At 36.9% G+C, this 18,498-nt stretch overlaps 1 protein-coding gene across 4 annotated transcripts; it reads right to left on the bottom strand.

The window, feature by feature from the left end:
• Positions 1 to 54: 54 nt before the first annotated feature.
• SAMD9 (sterile alpha motif domain containing 9) lies at positions 55 to 17,331 on the bottom strand. 4 transcript variants are annotated; one of them, XM_070424265.1, is made up of 4 exons: positions 17,128 to 17,331; positions 13,402 to 13,539; positions 12,795 to 12,885; positions 55 to 6,077 (listed from the first exon to the last, which is right to left on the bottom strand). In XM_070424265.1, exon 4 carries the CDS (start codon positions 6,067 to 6,069, stop codon positions 1,315 to 1,317), a length of 4,755 nt encoding a protein of 1,584 aa, XP_070280366.1. In that variant the 5' UTR covers positions 6,070 to 6,077; positions 12,795 to 12,885; positions 13,402 to 13,539; positions 17,128 to 17,331; the 3' UTR covers positions 55 to 1,314. The 4 variants fall into 4 exon arrangements, with proteins under 4 accessions (XP_070280366.1, XP_070280367.1, XP_070280368.1 ...); XM_070424266.1 differs by lacking the exon at positions 13,402 to 13,539; XM_070424267.1 differs by lacking the exons at positions 12,795 to 12,885; positions 13,402 to 13,539.
• Positions 17,332 to 18,498: the final 1,167 nt, after the last annotated feature.

The raw sequence follows: 18,498 nt of genomic DNA on the forward strand, positions 1-18,498 counted from the left end.
CTCCCCAAACACACATACAACCCACTATTAAAAATCGGAATGGAATTGTAAAGGAAAAAACAAATTGCATTTTTTTGTTTTATAAAATTGTTTATAACATAAAATTTCAAGAGCAGAGTCCAAAGAAGAGAAAAGAGATACAGAACTCCCATATATGCATCATGCAGCAATTGTTAACTCAGGTCCCATCTTGTTGCAGTTATACTGTTTATCTACTTTCCTTTCATCATCTCCATACTTTACACATGGAATTACTTTGAAGCATATCCAACATCTGTATTTTCTTTCAATTGGAAGAAAGATCCTGAATTGATCCAGATTCAGGTTCAATTATTTGGTGATGTGTGCACTCCATAATCTCATACGTCTGGCTCTCTCTCTGTTAATATTGATCAGGATTTAGGAAAGTCTGATTCATCTGCTATAAAGTTGTTTATCAGCTTTTTATCAGTTTTTGAAACCATTGGTGATTGTCCATGTCCATTATTTTATTGGAGGAAAATTGCATTTTGATTATCTCTCACTGGTTGTGCTTATTCAGTGCAAAGGTTACATGCATATCTTGCCAGTATGTTAGGATTCCCTGGATGGGAGACAAATTAGTCTTTTTTTCACAAGAGACCTTCTTATTAATTAGCTTTGGAGTTCCAGTGTTTGTTGTTTGGTTGGTTGGTTTGTGTGTGTGTATAGAGTTTTATAACTCACTTGCCCCGGCCCCACTTTTGCTCAACTGCCTCCTACTACATGAAAAGACAGTCTAATTCTCCAGCCTGCTTTGGTAAAATCTGCTGACTTCTGTGGGTATGACCTTCAGAGAACTGGTTGCTCCTCTGCTTTGAAAGATCCTGGAGTGCTGATGTGCTTGGTAAGAACAAATGTTGCTCTTCAGCTTGAAAGGATTTCACCTTTTTAATGAAATGTATTGGAATCATAGTATTATAATGTATTGGAATCATAACTATCTTTTCCTATTCTGAAAATTTTTTCCAGTTGAGAAGAAAGGAGGCAGTCTACCTCAATCCATGCCTTGGTTGGGTAATTGGGGGAAGTGGTGGAGCTCTGTAGGGCTGACTTATTACATTCACTTCTCCTAATTCCATCCCTAGCTCCTTATCTTGTTCTTATCTTAGCTTTGATAGTGTTATCCAAGCCAAGGAAGATATTTGATACTGTCCACATTTCTCACTTTTTTTTTCTTTTTCACCACTGTATAGGACTCATAACATACTTAAGAGAAATTTAAAGTCTTGGGTCAAAAAAAAAAAAAAAAAGGTTGTACTGAGACCACATTCCTGCAGGGAGAAGATCAGACTCTTAAATAATCTCAATATCATAAGCAAGTGGGCCTCCAATGGAAAATCCCAGGTAAAAGGACACTTTTTCTATGCTTCTACCACTTCTTAGTTGACCCCAGAAAGCAGGTGTGATGGGTATTGTGATTCGTTCATTGATTCCATATTCTATGTATAAACAGTTATTTTCAGCTCGTCCCTTTAAACGAAGCAAAAGTTCTTGGACTTTTTTTTCCTTCCATACTTCTCCACTCTGCCACCAGATATTAATATCAAGTGTTTTTCCATAGCATTGATCAATTTTCCCTTTGTGGACAAGTCTGTTCATATTGTTACCTTTCCCAAGAAAGAAATATGCTATTGGTTGCTTCGTACGATACATATGTTTATACTGCCCCCTGAAAGAATTTTGTAGTGACCGAGCATGTTTTTCCATTTGTTTAGAATCTTGATCTAGTTTTTGGTTTTCTGGCCAGAATAAGAGGGAAGCTAAGAAATAAGGTTCTGACAATTGATAAGATGGTCCTATTTGTTGCAAGATTTCTCGAAGCTGATCTTTCAGTTTTTTAGTTGGCATCACAATTTTGGAGGTAGATTTAATGCAGTAGAGAATGATATTGGCCAAGATGAAATTCTGTTTTTCCTTTTGCTGGATTCTGACAGCGCATTGTTCAAAGAGAAAAGTGTATTTTTTCACTATATCTTCCATGGTGTTAATAGCAATTTCTTGACTTTTGATAAGGTATTCCAAGAGCCCAGAAAACTTGTCTGCTTTTAAAACTTCTAGGCTTCTCCGATACAGCTCTACTCGAAGTGGCAAACTAAGCTGTGATCCAAGATCTCTGTTTTGTAATTCCTCGAAGGGACCAAATATATCTGCGTATTTCTTAAAATATCCAGCCACCTTTCTCCGAGTTTTGGACTGTTCATTTTGCTTAATGTTGCTTCTTGGTTTTAGAAGAACAAAATAGTCATCAAAAAAATCAAAGGACTTTTTCAAAGAAGATCGTAATTTAGTTAGATAGGGAATAAAATTCTTGAGGGCTAATTTAAATTCATTGTTTGGATCCCCAGGAATATCACTATTGCCTGATATAAAATTGATCATGTCTCTTTTAGATAGTTCATTTTTATTGTCAAAAAAAGGAATGAGCTGGAGAATCTGGATTGCATAGAGCCCAACTTCTATCTCCCCTTGATAACCAGCAATATTGTAAGTATCATACCTCCTCTTTGACTTCTGATTAAACCTTTCCATTGCCTCATCCTCTTTATATTCACTTTGCTGTTGAGATTCCTTGAATGCTTCTGAGGCATGAACTGCTAAATCCAAAAGTTCAGTTAGATCAGCAACTGAAATGTTTCTGTTTCTTTCATTATTCTCTGTCCACCATCTTATTTTACTTTTGTAGACTTGACCCAGTGTATCTGAGATATAAGAATTGTTAGGTTCTATGTTTTTTGCTTGATTTGCCCAATGAAGGGCACTGGTAAAGTCCCTCTCTTTAATGTAGAAATGTCTTGCCAAGGCTTGGCAAATGAATGCATTTGGGTTGAACCGATGAATACCTTCCAGCAATACTTTTTCAACTGCTTTGTTCCCTTCATCTTCATGTAATGCTTCAATGAATGGGGAAAACCAAGTCCCTGTTTCACCTTCATGTTCAATTCGCTGTCTTGTGAGCAGCAGTGTTTGCATATCCTGGAAAAATTTGCTTCTTCCTATACCAGTATCATAGAACACATTTTCTGTTAGCATATCCCACATAATTTGACTTTTATCCAAATCATAGCTTATCTTCAATTCTTCCAGTGAGCGAATAGCAATCAAAGGGTGTATAATGCGCACTCCACAGTATTTTCCACATTCCACGACCTCTGTTTTTATCAGAATTGTAGAGTAGGTGCCCATCTTATCTTCAAGTTTTTCTGTTCCCCAGTAAGCCTTCTTGGGTGTGATTCCTAAAAACTTTTCACACTGTGAAAGTGAAATGGTGGTATCAGGTACATATGAATTAAGAAGAGCCAGAAAAGAAAAGAGCTTTGCCTCCTTGGTGGAAATATTTTGTCCTTTCAGGATATTCCTGACCACATTTTCTATGTACTTTTTATCAAAATTGGTTTTCATGATCATGAAGGAATAAAAATCTTCAAAGTTTTTATGTTGCTCTTCAATTTCTTTCAATTTAAGCTCAAATGCTCTCTGTTCTTTGGAAGATAGTTGTTGTATTAGGGCGATACTGTCTGACATCTTCGCACATTTTTCAGGATTCTGTGATCTTACGCAATTTAGGATGATCACTAGAGGTTTCTCATATCGAATGTACTTACTCGTTATAGCTGTTTGAATAGAGGCCTGCAGAAGATAGATATCACCTTGTTCTTCAAAATCATCAACAAGGAGCAGTACAGGTAAATATTCCTGATGGTTTGCTGTCCCATAAGTGATTAAATTAGTCACTTGTTTTCCAATTTCAGAAAAATCCACTGTCTTGTTCTTCAGCACAGCACATCTGAATTTCTTCCTTAGTTCCCAGAGAATATGCATAGCCAAGGTAGTCCCACCACAGCCTGGATGATGATACAGATGAATAATTTTGGAACATGTTGACTTTGAAGAATCTGCACAGCTGTGAATCATTCTTTCAAGTTTTTCATATTTATCCCTTTTGACAAAAGGTGAAGAATAATTTTCAGAAGAAAAATAGAAGTTCCACCATGATACTTTACCACCTCTATAGAAGTCTTCCTCTTTTAAAGCCTTGAATTCAAGAAATTTGTTTTTGTCGTTTTCTAAGAGTGTTCCTTTACATTCATTTTCACAGAGAATTTCCAGAGCAGTCATGATATCTTCTTCCATTTCCAGAAGGACAGTAGATGAACCAATAGATGGCAAAAATCTCTGTGAAGATTTAGTCACAGATTTTAGTTTAAGAATAGTACCATTGATCTCTTCAAGACTTAAAGAAGAAATACATTGGCTTGATAATTCATCTTGTTTTGTTAATCTTGCTTCAAGTAGATCTTTCCATCTCTGACATATGTGTGAGTGTACACAAACACACAATATATTTTCTATTCCTTTGAGATCTTGGTAGAAAGCACAGAAGGTCTCAATGAGGGGGTCTCTTGGGTCATCCACGGAGGAGAGCAAAAGAAATACCACCAAAAACTTCCCTCTTGGCATTACGTCTTCATGTGTAAGAAATGATATCAATTTCCTGACTTCAGATGCTTTTTCTTTTTGCCAGGAGCTTGGATCTAAGGGTTTGTATTTTTCACTGTCAAGGTCTAACCTGCCATTGCAGAAAATCCAGCTGGGTTGCTGATAAAGATTTAGACTAGAAATCTTCTCATTTGGTGTGGTTTTCCCCTCTACATATAGACTTGGCAAGTGAAGGTTTACTATTCGGCTTTCTTTGTAAGCATTGACTACCCCCTTGCTCACAGATTCAGGATCAAAATCCAATACAGCAAACCATTTTATTTCCTTTAGAAAATCTAAGTGTTTTATTTGATTAGGATGGCATTTGTTTGTTACAAGAATATACCATTCATAGTATGAATTATCTAACAAATCCTTATTTCCTGTCAACAATTCAATAAGCTTTGGACCCTCACTGTTTTTATTATTTGTTTTTATTCTGCATTTTTCTTCTGCTTCTTTTCTATGTTCTGCCAATGCTTCTAAACCTAATTGAAATATTTTAAAATCTACCTTATTTTTCATGATGTCTTTAGAGCTGGCCCCATCTCGCACAAACACTGAGAAATGTTTTCGTTGTTCCCATACTTTGTTGTTGCAGTTCTGCATTTTAATCTGGAAATAATCATGTTCACATTCAGAGTATTTTGGGATGACATCCACTTCAATAACAAATCTGTCAGACGGAGTACTGTTTGGCAGTAAAACTTCTACAAACCTTGGCTCTCGAATGCACTTCTTTGCTTTTTGGACCTGATGGTCTTCAAAATATTGGTGGATCATCAGATTGAAGTGGTCAATGAGGGCTTCTTTGGTGACACTGGTGACATTCACACCAACAATTTTTCCGTGGGGCTTGTCTTTGACTCCAAAATGAATGGTGCCATTGGTCCGTGAATTCATACAAGCTGAAGCAAATCGGAAAACTTCATTGCTAAATTTCATTTTAACATCCTCCTCTGTGGCATTTTTTGTATTTGTGAACTCTTTGAATTCATGTATTGGATCAATGAGATTGAGTGGTCCTGTTTCAGGCTGTAGACAAAAATCCAATTTGTAACGATATGGGTCACTGAATTCATCAAAAGGGTATGATACACATGTCAGATCTATGGATGACTGCTTTTCCTTTGTATCATCTATTTCATCTCCTATGAACTCACTTTTTAGTGACTTAGAAACTGTACTCATTGTAGAGGCATTAGCCATATCTGATTTCTCTTTACCCTTTTGTTTTTGCTTTGAAGTTTCCTCATTTTCCTCTTGCATCAAAGTTTGTGTTTTAGGTACCTTTTTACTGCCTTTTTTCTTCTGACATGTCTGAATAGGATCTTCAGAGGATTCTTTCTGCAATTTTTTGAATAGCTGTTCTATTTGGATAGCTGGTCCATGTGTTATGCCCATTTCGATGAGATGATTTTTAGTTAGAAACTTCAGGACTGCTCCATTCACATCTTGTGCGGTCAAGATTTGCCGGTGTTTTTGGTCAATTTTATGACTATCTAACCACCGATTTACATCATCTTTTGTCCAGTCATCTGTATTTTCTGGCAGGTTTAGTTGTGCGGCCATTCTGATATCTGTATATAGAAAAATAGATAATTAATATTTTATAAATACATTTTAAAGTAATCAACCAATTTTTCAGTAGGTAGTATGTATGTCTCATGCAGCTTTAAACGTTCAAAGAATGTGCATGCCATCTAGTTATCCTCCTGAGAGGAAATTAGTGTTACCAGTTTCTTCTGTATCCTACCAGAAAAATGCTACCAAATACAAGCTCTCCCCCCCCCCCCCCGCCTACCCCCCATCCCGCAATGAAAGACAGCACAGTATACACAATTCTTGTCACCTTGCTTTATTCACTAACTGTATGTTGGGGGCACTTCCAGACAGTATATATAGAGACATTTCATCCTCATTAATGCTTGTTTGCTATAATGTGAGTTAGTGGTATTATTTTAAAATACTCAATTTTGCTATAGAAAATAAGAGAAACAAAGGAGGATATATGACACTAAATAGAGAAGTATTTGTGAAATAAGGAGGAGATATGAAACTAAGTATAGAAGCAAGTAGTTGTGAAACATGTTATGATAGGTGTAGATAAAGTATATAGAACATATGAGTGTTAAACATAGGAAGAGATAGAAGGGCCAAATGGATATTAGTATTATTAAGACACAATTGAAGCACTTGGTATTTTTAAGGTCTTAAATGGGTCTTAATTGGGTGACACCTTCTTTATCTTTGGGGTCCTCTACTCAAGAAATAAAAATAAAATCCAGAATAGCTATAAGGCTGATTAATGAGCTATAGCTATAGTCCCTCTGCATCTCTCTGTACTTGATTAGAGCAAGTGCATGTCATTGACTCATTATATTTTCTATATGTTGATCCCTCTTGGACAGTCCTCAACTCTGGTTCTCAAAATTATATAGTCGGTGGAGAATGCCGATGCAGCAGAGAAGAGAAGATATGATCTTGCATAACTGGGATAATAAGAACCTTCTACTTTCTTGTAACTTATCCAAAGTATGTTATCCCATATCTTCTCCCTGCTTTTTGTTGTGTATTTAAATTGATTTAATAAGCCATGTGCCTTAAGCATTTTAATTTGGTGTGGGAGCCTTTCTGTTCCATGACTTCTGGGATAGCTTGCTGGGTAGAGAAAAAATTAAATTAATTTTTCACATAATAATTGATAATAGCTTATTTCTGGGCAGTAACAAATGGCATTACTATTTGGTCTACAAATTGGAAGATGAGTATCTGGAATATTCATTGCCACCTGGGTTACAGAAATATAGCACTGATTAGAAAACATAAAATCCAAATAGCTTTAAGTATAATCCATAATGGCTCCTAAATGTGAGCCATTTTAATGAATCCATCATGGAAGAAATCAAATTAACAAAGGAGATTAGCTTGGGGAATTATGGCAAATAGGTTATATAGGCCCACTTCTATGAAATAATGCACAGGAATATTGCCTTCAAACGTAGATATAAATTCAAGGTTAGGATTTACCTTCCCTTTGAGACATAAAGATGCTGGAGGTGTGATCTAAGGTTAAAGCTATTATTTTTGGTTAGTAATTTCTGTATGCATAGAAAGTGAATAATATCTTATGCCCTGTCCGGTATGGCTCAGTTGGTTAAGTGTCATCCCATGTACTAAAAGGTCACTGGTTTACTTCCTATCAGGGCACATGCCCAGCTTGTGGGTTTGGCCCCTGGTCAGTGTGCGTATGGGAGGCAATCAGTCACTGACTCTTACATTGATGTTTCCTCTCTCTCCCTCTCCCTTCCACTCTCTCTAAAAAAATCAGTAAAAGTAAAATATCTCACAGCTACAGTAATACAAAATAGTAATACAAAATAGTCAAAATAGGCAATTTGGTGGGAATTTTACTCCCTTACAACACTATGACAATGAGAAACCTAGAAGATTTAACGCCCTCTTAAAAAATGTGAATTAAATGAAGTTTCCTTCAGCAGTTTAGCCTATATAGATTAAGAAGTTCAAATTTTAAGTTATCTGGGAAAAGAAAAATGAGTGGAGAGGGAAATTGCTTTTGGTATACTAATCTTCAAATAAGCACCTTTTGTGGGGCTACATCTTAATGTGCATCAAAGGACACAATTAACAAAATGAAAAGGCAAGCTATGGAATGGGAGGAAATATTTGTAAATCATGTAACTGACTTGATAGTATCCAGAATATAGTAAAAACTATAACTCAACAATGACAACCAAACAAATAATCCAATTAAAAAATGAACAGTGGACTTGCATATGAAAAGATGTTCAACATCACTAATCATTAGAGAAAAGCAAACCAAAATTACAATAATATATCATTTCAAAACCATTATGATAATTGCTAAAAAAAAAAAAAAGGACTCTGAAAATAACAAGTATGGTGGGGATGTGAAGAAATTGGAAGGAACTCTTGTGCACCAATGCGGGGAATGTATAATGCAACCAACATGGCCTACCCTAAAGGAATGGTTAAAGCAAGTTATCTAAACAGAAAGAAAATGATCAGAGAAGGAACCTTGGAATATTAGGAAGGAAATAAGAACATGGTAAGCAAAAATATTAGTAAATATGGTAGAGTTTCTCTTAGTTGGTTTTCTAAATTGTTTCTTGAAGCACTGTCTGACATGGTTCTAAATGTATATAGTGGAAATAGTTAAGATAATTAAAAGTGGATAGGGTAAAGGGATATATAGGAACTAAGATTTCTTCACTTTACTCAAACTAGTAAAATAGTACCATTACACTGTCATAAATTATCCTACCTAATAAAGAGGGACTATACTAATTGACCCTCAAGCCATCGCAAAAATGGCGATGCCCACAGACAATAAGGAGGGAATATGGTAATTGGCTGCCCCGCTCTCAAAGATGGCAGTGCCCACCACCACAAGATGGCGGCGCCCAGTCCCCTCAGCCCCGCTGGGATGCCTGCCTTCGGAATCCCCCAGTCCTGGCCCAAGGCACAGGCAAACCTCGGATGGCGACTGCCCAGCCACCCAGGGCCGCCCAAGGCTCAAGTAACCAAGGCTTGCGCTGCCAGCAGTGGCAGCAGCAGAGGTGTGATGGGGCGTCGCCTTCCCCTGATCACCGGGTCGCCTCCCACCCCTGAGGGCTCCCGGACTGTGAGAGGGGGCAGGCCAGGCTGAGGGACCCTCCCTCCAGTGCATGAATTTTCATGCACCGGGCCTCTAGTACATATATATAATGCAATATCTAGAGCAACCACTAGGAAAAGCTATACAAAGTTATATACTTAAAAAGACTGTAGATAAAGGTGGAATTGTGAAAGAATTTCAAATAACATACAGGAAGTCAGGAAAATAAGGTAGAGATATGAAAATTAGAGAATAAAAAGAAAAAAAAAGTAGACAAAATTATTAACATATAAATAATGACATTAAATATAAGTAGCCTAAATACAGAAGCTAAAAGGCAGAATTGGTATACTGGGTTAAAAACATGACCCAAGATACTCGAAATAAAACAATATAGATAGGTTGAAAGTAAAAGCATGGGCAAAATATATAATACAAACATTAATTAATAAACTCAGGAATAGATAAAATAGATTTCAGAGCAAAGAATATTACCCAGAGGAATATTATGTACTGATAAACAGGTTTATCCAACAAGACTCCAGAGCAATCCTACAGTGTTTGCACCAAACAAGAAAGTTGCAAAACATTTGAAGCAAACTGATAGAACTTTTCGTTTTAGGCAAATCCACAATTATAGTTGGATATTTCAACATCTTTTAATAGTTGATAGAACAACTAAACTACACAGGACATTAGTGAGAATGGAGAAGAATTCAACACCATTGACCAACAGGTTTTAAATCACAGACCACTCCATCCAACAACAGCAGAATATCAGTCTTTTTAAGTGTCCAAGATAGACCATATCCAAAGTTCAACAAATTTAAAAAAATTGAAATCATATAAAATATGTATGATGGAATCTTATAAACTGATAATGAAAGAAAAGGAAAATTACTAAACACTAAAGCCATACATTCCTAAATAATTCATGACCAAAGAAAAGTAAAAGAAAGACATTGCAGTGAATGGAAATGAATATACAACATATCAAAATTTGAGGGACACAGTTAAAACAGTTTAAAAGGAACAATAATAAATGCATATATTAGAAAGAAGAAAAGTCTCAAAACAATCTAAGCCAAGCATGTCAAACTCATGGCCCACAGGCCACATGCGGCCCACATGAATATTTTTGTGGCACAGTCAATATAATGGTATGTAAGAAACGTTTTAATAAAAATTTCATAACTAATTTTTACAATGTCCTGTTATACATAATTATTAATAATGAACTACAATGCTCGCTAATGACTGATTACTATAATCGTGTTGCATTCATTTCCCTTATGCACCTTACACATAGGTGCACCATTTCTCTCCACTAATACTGGTAGCGAATATTTTAGCAGCCAATTGCCACATCATTAGTCTTGTACTGACTTATTTGGTGTGCGCAATAGGACATATTTCACTTTCAGAGAACAAGAAACAGATTTATTTATATTACGCTTATTAATTTGTGCAGTTTTTCAGTGTCTGGTAAGTTAATGTTCAAGAAAAAATATTAATTTTTATTAAAATTTTCTATTATTTTATGTTAATGATTACTCATTTCAGCCCTTTGAATTCAGCATGTCTATCAAAATTGTTTATGAAAATTGAAGCTTTTGTGGTTTTTTGGGGTTTTTTTTGCGGCCCACATAAATTTAAACCTTGTTTATTTGGCCCGTGTTAGCCTTTGAGTTTGACATGCTTGATCTAAGCTCTTAACACAGAAACCTAGACAACTTTGAAAAAGAAGAGCAAAATAAAATATAGGCAAATAGAAGAAAGGAAATAATAAAGAATAAAAATAAATTGAAAACAGAAGTATAATGGAGAAAGTCAGTGATGTAAAGATCTGCTTACTTGAAAAGATCATAAAATTGACAAATCTCTAGCAAGACTGAAAAAGAATAAAAAAGAGAAGACACATTTACCAGTATCAGAAATGAAACAGTGGATATCATTTTAAAACTTTCAGATATCAAAAGGGCAATATTGGATTACTATGAACAATTTGACAACTCAAATGAAATGGACCAATTCCTCAAAAACACAAACTTCTACAGTTCATTCAATATTAAATAGATCATTTGTATAGTCCCAGAACTTCAAAGAAAACTGGATTTTTAAAATATGTTTTTATTGCCCTAGCCGGTTTGGTTCAGTGGATAGAGCAGTGATGGCGAACCTTTTGAGCAAGGCGTGTCAGCATTTTGAAAAACCCTAACTTAACTCTGGTGCCATGTCACATATAGACATTTTTTGATATTTGCAACCATAGTAAAACAAAGACTTATATTTTTGATATTTATTTTATATATTTAAATGCCATTTAGCAAAGAAAAATCAACCAAAAAAATGAGTTCGCGTGTCACCTCTGACACGCGTGTCATAGGTTCACCATCACTGCCTTAGAGAATGCATATACATATTGCCACAGAAAATCTTCACACACACTATATATGATTCAACTATTCCACTTCTGGGTATATATCAGAAGGAAATGAAATCATTATCTAAAAGAGATTATCTGCACTCACATGTTTATTGTAGCATTTTCACAACAGCCAAGATAAAAAGACAACCTGAGTGCCTGTCGAAAGACCAATAGATAAAGAATATATTGTGTATATACACATAATGGAATATTTTCGGCCACCAGAAAGAAGGAAATCCTGCCATTGGTGACAACGTGGATGAAACTTGAGGATATTATACTAAGTTAAATAAGCCAGAAAGAGAAAGACAGTTACTGTATTTCTCATTTATATGTGAAATCTAATAAAAAAGTCAAACTCATAGTAAAAGGGATAACAAGGGGTTGGAGAGGAAAGGGATGGGCAGATGTTGGCAAAACTACAAATTTGCAGTTATGTAGAGATGTCTAGAGAGCTAATGTATAAGCATGATGAATATACTTAATAGTACTCTTTTGAATGCTGGAAATATGCTAAGAGAGTAAATTTCAGGTACACTCATCACAAAAATAAATGATATCTGTGTGAGGAGATAATATGTTAATTAGCCTGACTATAGTAATCATGTCACTATACATCTATAATAATAAAAGCATAATATGCTAATTAGGCTGGACATCCTTCCAGACATCCTTCTGGACAACCTTCTGGATGAAGCTGGGGCTGTGAGGGAAGCCTGGGTCCCAGGTGCCAGAGGGAAGTCAGTGCAGGCAGCCGGGGGAAGGAAGGCCTACTCTTGCATGAATTTTTTGCATTGCAATTCTAGTATGTACATAAAATCATTATGTACCTTAAATATATACAATTTTTATTTTAAAGTGCTGCATTAAAAAATTTTAAGATACAGTGTCAATAATACTTGGAGAGGATATTTATAGTCTAAATGCTTTTATAAAACTAGAAAAAAGCATACACTAATGTCAATTTAATAAGTTCAAAGAACAACAGAATAAAGCAGAACTAAATGAAAGCAAGGAAAAAATAAAGATAAGAGCAGAAATTTATAAAATGGAAACAGAGTTACAAGAGAGAGAATCAAGGAAGCCCAAAAATTGTTCTTGATAAAGAGTAATAAAATTGACACACCTGTGGAAAGAGTGATCAAGAAAAAATGAGATGGCACAAATATCAGATGCTGTAAATTTGAAGACTGAAGTGAACTGAACAAATTTCTTGAAAAATATATTTACCAAAACTGACTGAAGAAGAAATGGAAGGAGTCCCACTTCCCAGTGTGATGTAGTAGATTCCAGCGGGACACCAGCATTCCCACTATAACAACTAGGAAAAAAGAAGTCAGATAAATGACAAAACATATTTTTGAAGTTATTACAGAGTTGTAGATGGACTTCATGACAAGGACTAGTTGAATCAGAATTCCAGAGAAGGAAGATCCCTTCTTTTTTTTTTTTTTTTAATTCTTTATTAGTTAAGGTATTACAAATGTGTCCTCATCTCCCCCATTAAATCCCCAACCTCCTCTTGGCCCTCATGCTCTCATCCCCCTGTTGTCCATGTCCATTGGTTTGGCTTATATGCATGCATACAAGTCCTTTGGTTGATCTCTTCCCCTTGCCCCCTCCCTCCCCTACTTTCCCTCTGGGGATTAATAGTCTGATCGCTGTTTCTCTGTCTTTGGATCTGTCCCTGTTCATCAGTCTATGTTGTTCTCTATATTCCACAAATGCGTGAAATCATGAGGTATTTATCTTTCTCTGACTGGCTTATTTCACTTAGCATAATGCTCTCCAGTTCCATCCATGCTGTTGCAAAAGGCAAGAGTTCCTTCTTTTTTACCGCAGCGTAGAATTCCATTGTGTAGATGTACCACAGTTTTTTAATCCACTCATCTGTTGATGGCCATGGAAGATCCCTTCTTATGTAAGCTTTGGGGCATTTGCTCATTCTAGGCTGAGGTTGAGGACTAGACCTGGCCTGTTGGAAGGAAAAGAAACCAGTGGGGCTTTTCATGGTCACATGGGTGGATGTGATGAATTGGAATCTAAAACTGCCCCAGAATCTTTAACCATCATGGAAATGCAAAGTAAAACTACAATGAGATAATACTGTATACCTAGCATAATGGCTAAAAATAATGCCTGACAATACCAAATAGTGGTGGTGAGATAGAGTCAGTGGAATGCTCATACATTTCTGGTGGAAATATAAATTGTTTTAGCCACTTTGGGAAACTATTTGGAAGTTTTAATAAAGTTAAATGTGCCAGTAATGATAGAAAACATAATGTAAGGTACCATTTCTATGAAGTTCTAGAACAGGCAAATTAATCTATTATAGTAGAATTCAGTGGGTATCTTCTGGCAGGGCAATATTTTCTGGGGAGTGGCACAAAAAATACTTTGTAAAATGAATAAAGGAAACCTTATTCAACATGGAGCTGGGAAGCCATGGAGGGAGAGCTCTCCTCTTCCCTGCTTGTTTCAGTAACAGCAACTGCTTTTCACTCTTTGCCAATAAGAAACTGCCACAACTTTGTACACTCCCTCCTACCCCCACTGATGTGCTCCTGTTAAAACAACCCTCCTCAATATCCTCCAAAAATCCCCTCCCAAACTGACCTCCCTTTTGTTATTTTGTACTTAGCTATGGTCCACCATAGTTTGCAAGTCCAAAATTGCAATTCTTCTGCTATTCCCAAATAAACTAATTTGCTGCTCGACAACCTTTGTTGTTTATTTTTTTAAGATTGATAATTTTATATCTTGGTTTGGTTAGTGGTTACACTGATGAATACACAAAAATTTCATAGAGCTGTACCCTTAAGATCTGTTCATTTCATAGAAATTATACATCATATGAAAAGTCAATGACGCCTCCAAAATGCATGGTAAAATAAACAGATGAAGAAAATAAAAAAGATACTTGCATAGAAAAAGATAATGGTATGTTACCAATCATGGATAATGATTAACTCAACTCTGGACATATGAGGTCTGAAAGTTACACTAGAGATTTATTGCAGCCTTAATCACGGGATCAGCTTTTCGTTTTACATGCCACTGTTGACTCATACTGGTTTTATAGTTGTCTAAAATCTGATCCTACTGTCCATCTAAATGGACCACCATAACTCTGCTATGTGAGACATTTTCATATGCCCATCTAAATCTCATCTACCCCACCCTGTAAATCAGTGTACAGCTCACTTCTGTTGTACCCACACTACTGTCATACCTAAAGCAGGGGGCACCCTTGCCAGCTGTGTTCAGGCTCCTAAATCCTCATACCTGGAGTTCTCCTGCCCCATCTCCTGCCCCATCCTATCAGTATATAGTGGGGCCTTGACTTACGAGTTTAATTCGTTCCAAGACTGAGCTCGTTAAGGAGCTCATTAAGGAGCTCATTAACTCAAATTACTCTATCAACTCAATGCAAAAAATCAGCGGAGAGACAGCTGGTATCTCAAAAAACTCGTTAGTCGGGACACTCATAAGTCAAGGCCCCACTGTACTTCTCCAGGAGTCTCCCTGATTTCCAGTAACAGTTTTATAAACTCAGCCCTTATCTCCTATGTAATACCTCAAAAATCAGATTATGAGACTGAGTGTTGAATTAGATGGATTATTTTATTCATCCATGAGCTGCATACCATGTACACATGAAACACAAAGCCAGGTGAATGGGGTGCCAGGACTGAATGTTTGGTTGGGAATGTGAGCAAATAAAAAAGGAATGGCTTTTGACTATTTTCTCTACCAGATTATGGATCTTTTATATTTAAAAAAAATAAAATTTATTGGGATGACATTGGTTAATAACATATAACTTTCAAGTACGCAGTTCTATAATACATCATCTGTATATCGTATTGTGTGCTCACCACCCAAAGTCCAGTCTCCTTTTGTCACCATATATTTGACCCCCTTTGCCCTCTTCATCCTCCTCCATTCCCATTCCCCTTTGATAACCACCATTTTGTTGTCTATGTCTATGATTTTTAAGTCATGATTAAACAGCTTGAAGTTTCACACTGCTTCCTCTAAAGCCTTTATGAGGGTCTTTCAATAATGTACTTTAAATAAATTGTTGAAGATGTTGGGAGGATATTAACTAGAGCAGTGATTTTCAACCGGTGTGTCCCAAGAAATTTCAAACATGCAATACCTGACTATTTAGTCAGGGGCACTAACCTCTTTTCCCTTAGATTGTCAAATAAAAAAATGACAATAGCCAACACAACAATAGCTGTCTGGAATCAAAATTATACCTATTTGTTGTCAGAGTGGCAAAAAATATATATGTTGGTGTGCCACAGAATATTAATAATTAGTTCATGTGTGCCATGAGATGAAAAAGGTTGAAAATTGCTGCACTGGAAGAATGATTGCTAACTTCTATGTTTTCCACATTTACACTACTTTTCAGAGGTGTTTGACATATTAATGATTCCTTTATATCCTCTCTTGTTCCAAAATTTTTTTAGATATTTCAGAAACTTATACAGGATCACACATATGTGAAAACCCTGGGTTAGAGAAATTGGCGGGTGGGGCGGGAGAGAGTCCTAGCTGGTTTGGCTTAGTGGATAAAGCCTATGGATAAGGGTCCCAGGTTTGATTCCAGTCAAAGTCAAAGGCACATGCCTGTGTTGCAGGCTTGATCTCCAGGAAGAGGCGTGCAGGGGGCAGCCGATCAATGATTCTCTCTCATCATTGATGTTTCTCTCTCTCTCTCCCTCTCCCTTCCTCTCTGAAATCAATTTTTAAAAAATCAGGGGGAAGACTAATTAGGGAAGATAGAAGGTGGAAAAAAATGAAGCTATGGAGTAAAGTTAGTGTCTAAAATAACTTTTCAGTTTTATATACTTTACTAGAAGTGGCCTAAAATTTTGGTTCTGAGCTTCTCAGCAACCACTATAAAAAAGGGAACAATTTGTTACATGATTAAACCCACATACATTTATTTGTTAACTGTAGGCTTTGTCAGCTTTTCTAAAGAAAGTTGAATTTCAGGCCTTGATTTAGAAATGTAACCCCACAGCCCCTTGTTCCTTGCTTTGGAGGAAATCAGACATAAGAACCTAGGACATTTAGCAGGAATGTATAGCTGCCATAATTTCAAGGACTTCCTGTAGCAGTCTCTGTTCTGTCTCTCTGAATCTGTCATCTGACACTAAATATCTGAGAATCTATCCTCAGATAGATTCTGGCAGCTGCCTACTTCTTAGAGTGGATGGTAGAAAGTATCTTTGATTAATGTAAAGCATATCTTTAAATTTTCATTAAATGTTCTTTCTGAAGATGCTAATGCCTTGGAGAATTTCATCAATAAAAGTGCCTTTAGTTAACAACTGCACCTTTTATGGAATGTTATGACTCATTTTTCAACTAATATAAAGCCAACTCCTGTCACAGAAATGAAGTTTAGAATGTCTAGGCTTAAATATTATTTTTTATTTTGGGGTATATTACAATATTCTAATTGAAAAGTAGATTTCTTCCTATTCAATAAAATGCTTCTATAGATAGTAATAATGATAGTGATAATAGATATTGTACTTACCCAGATTGCCTTGCAAATTTCTTCTACATAAATGGGAGGAAAACCATGGATTTCAGTGCAGAAAACATGTAATGTCTGTGTTTTCTTCCTCCTACAATGTCAGAAAAAGACATTTTCTTCCGTAGAGTTTTCATGAACGTTTATTTATACTCTGCTTTTACCTCAGTCTGAGCTCTAACTGGCTCAGAAACAACAGGGTGTGTCTCAGAAACGGGTGTGTCGAAACTGGCAGATACAGGAAAGGAAGCCCGTCATCTGCTGCCTTTCAGTTTCGTTTTCCTAGAGCTAAGTTTATTTTGCTCTGTAAAATGCCTTTTTTTTTTTTTAACTGTTACTCTGCCACCTTCTGGTCTGTTTGATTAAAACCCAAAGGTTTCAAATCTGTTCTTTGCTTGAGAGTTCTGAGGACTGCTGAGAGCCCTGTTATCTTGGCTATAGATAAACTCTGGGACAGTCTGAGTGGATCCTCTGGGAATACTGGTTTTCATTGTTGCTAGGAGCCTTGTGGAGCTCCTGGTAGGAAACAGCTTAGGTTGGTCTTTCCCTGGCCTTCCAGAGAGGGCTAACCATCCATATGTTTTCCTAAAGTGTAAAGGAATGGCTTTCAGAGACATTTGAGCCCTCTATAAATGCTAAGGGTCTCTGAATTAGTCCTGCAGGCAGACCAGGGTTAGGGTCCCCCAGCCCCATGGCCACTTTGCAGGGATTTATCTTTTTAAGGTCAGTCTCAGGGCAAAGAACTGCCTAAGGGCCACAAAAACAATGAACATTTAAAAAATTAACAGCAGGTGCTAATACTTATTGTGTATACTCAATTAGCTTTTGGTTTCCACATCCCACTGTTGATTCACACAGGTTTTTATACGGGTTTTAAACATTTATTGGGCACTTACTATGTCCCATGCAGTGTTAACTTACTTAATCTTAGTAAAAATCCTCTGAGTTAGATGCTATTTTTATCTCCATTTTATAGCTGAAGAAAGTGAGTCACAGAGTTATATTTATACCAGGAGCCCAGTGCATGAATTAGTGCACCTTGAAAAGAACTGTGGGCCACGAGGTTGTGGTAGGCACGGGGGCGGGTCTTGGCCCATCCTTCATGACCCCACCTGACCCCTCCCACTGTGGCCCCCGGTCCCCTGTCTGCTGGCAGCCCCGCTCCCGCTGCCGCTGCTCCCATGCACTAAATGCTATTGGGGCTTGTGCCGTCAGCGGGTGTGAACGGTGGCTGCTGTCCTGATCGCCCCTCAGGAGCAGGGGGCGGTGGAGAAGTCTTTAGGGGCAATCTGGCCTGGTAGCTGCCACTTGCACTGCTCATGGCGCCGAGTGATCAGAACCGGCGCCAGGCACTGGCAGGGGGTACAAGTGGCA

Source organism: Myotis yumanensis, unplaced genomic scaffold (genome assembly GCF_028538775.1).
Source record: "Myotis yumanensis isolate MYYU_CA2020_CCGP unplaced genomic scaffold, mMyoYum1.0.hap1 SCAF_9, whole genome shotgun sequence".
Classification (NCBI taxonomy): domain Eukaryota; kingdom Metazoa; phylum Chordata; class Mammalia; order Chiroptera; family Vespertilionidae; genus Myotis; species Myotis yumanensis.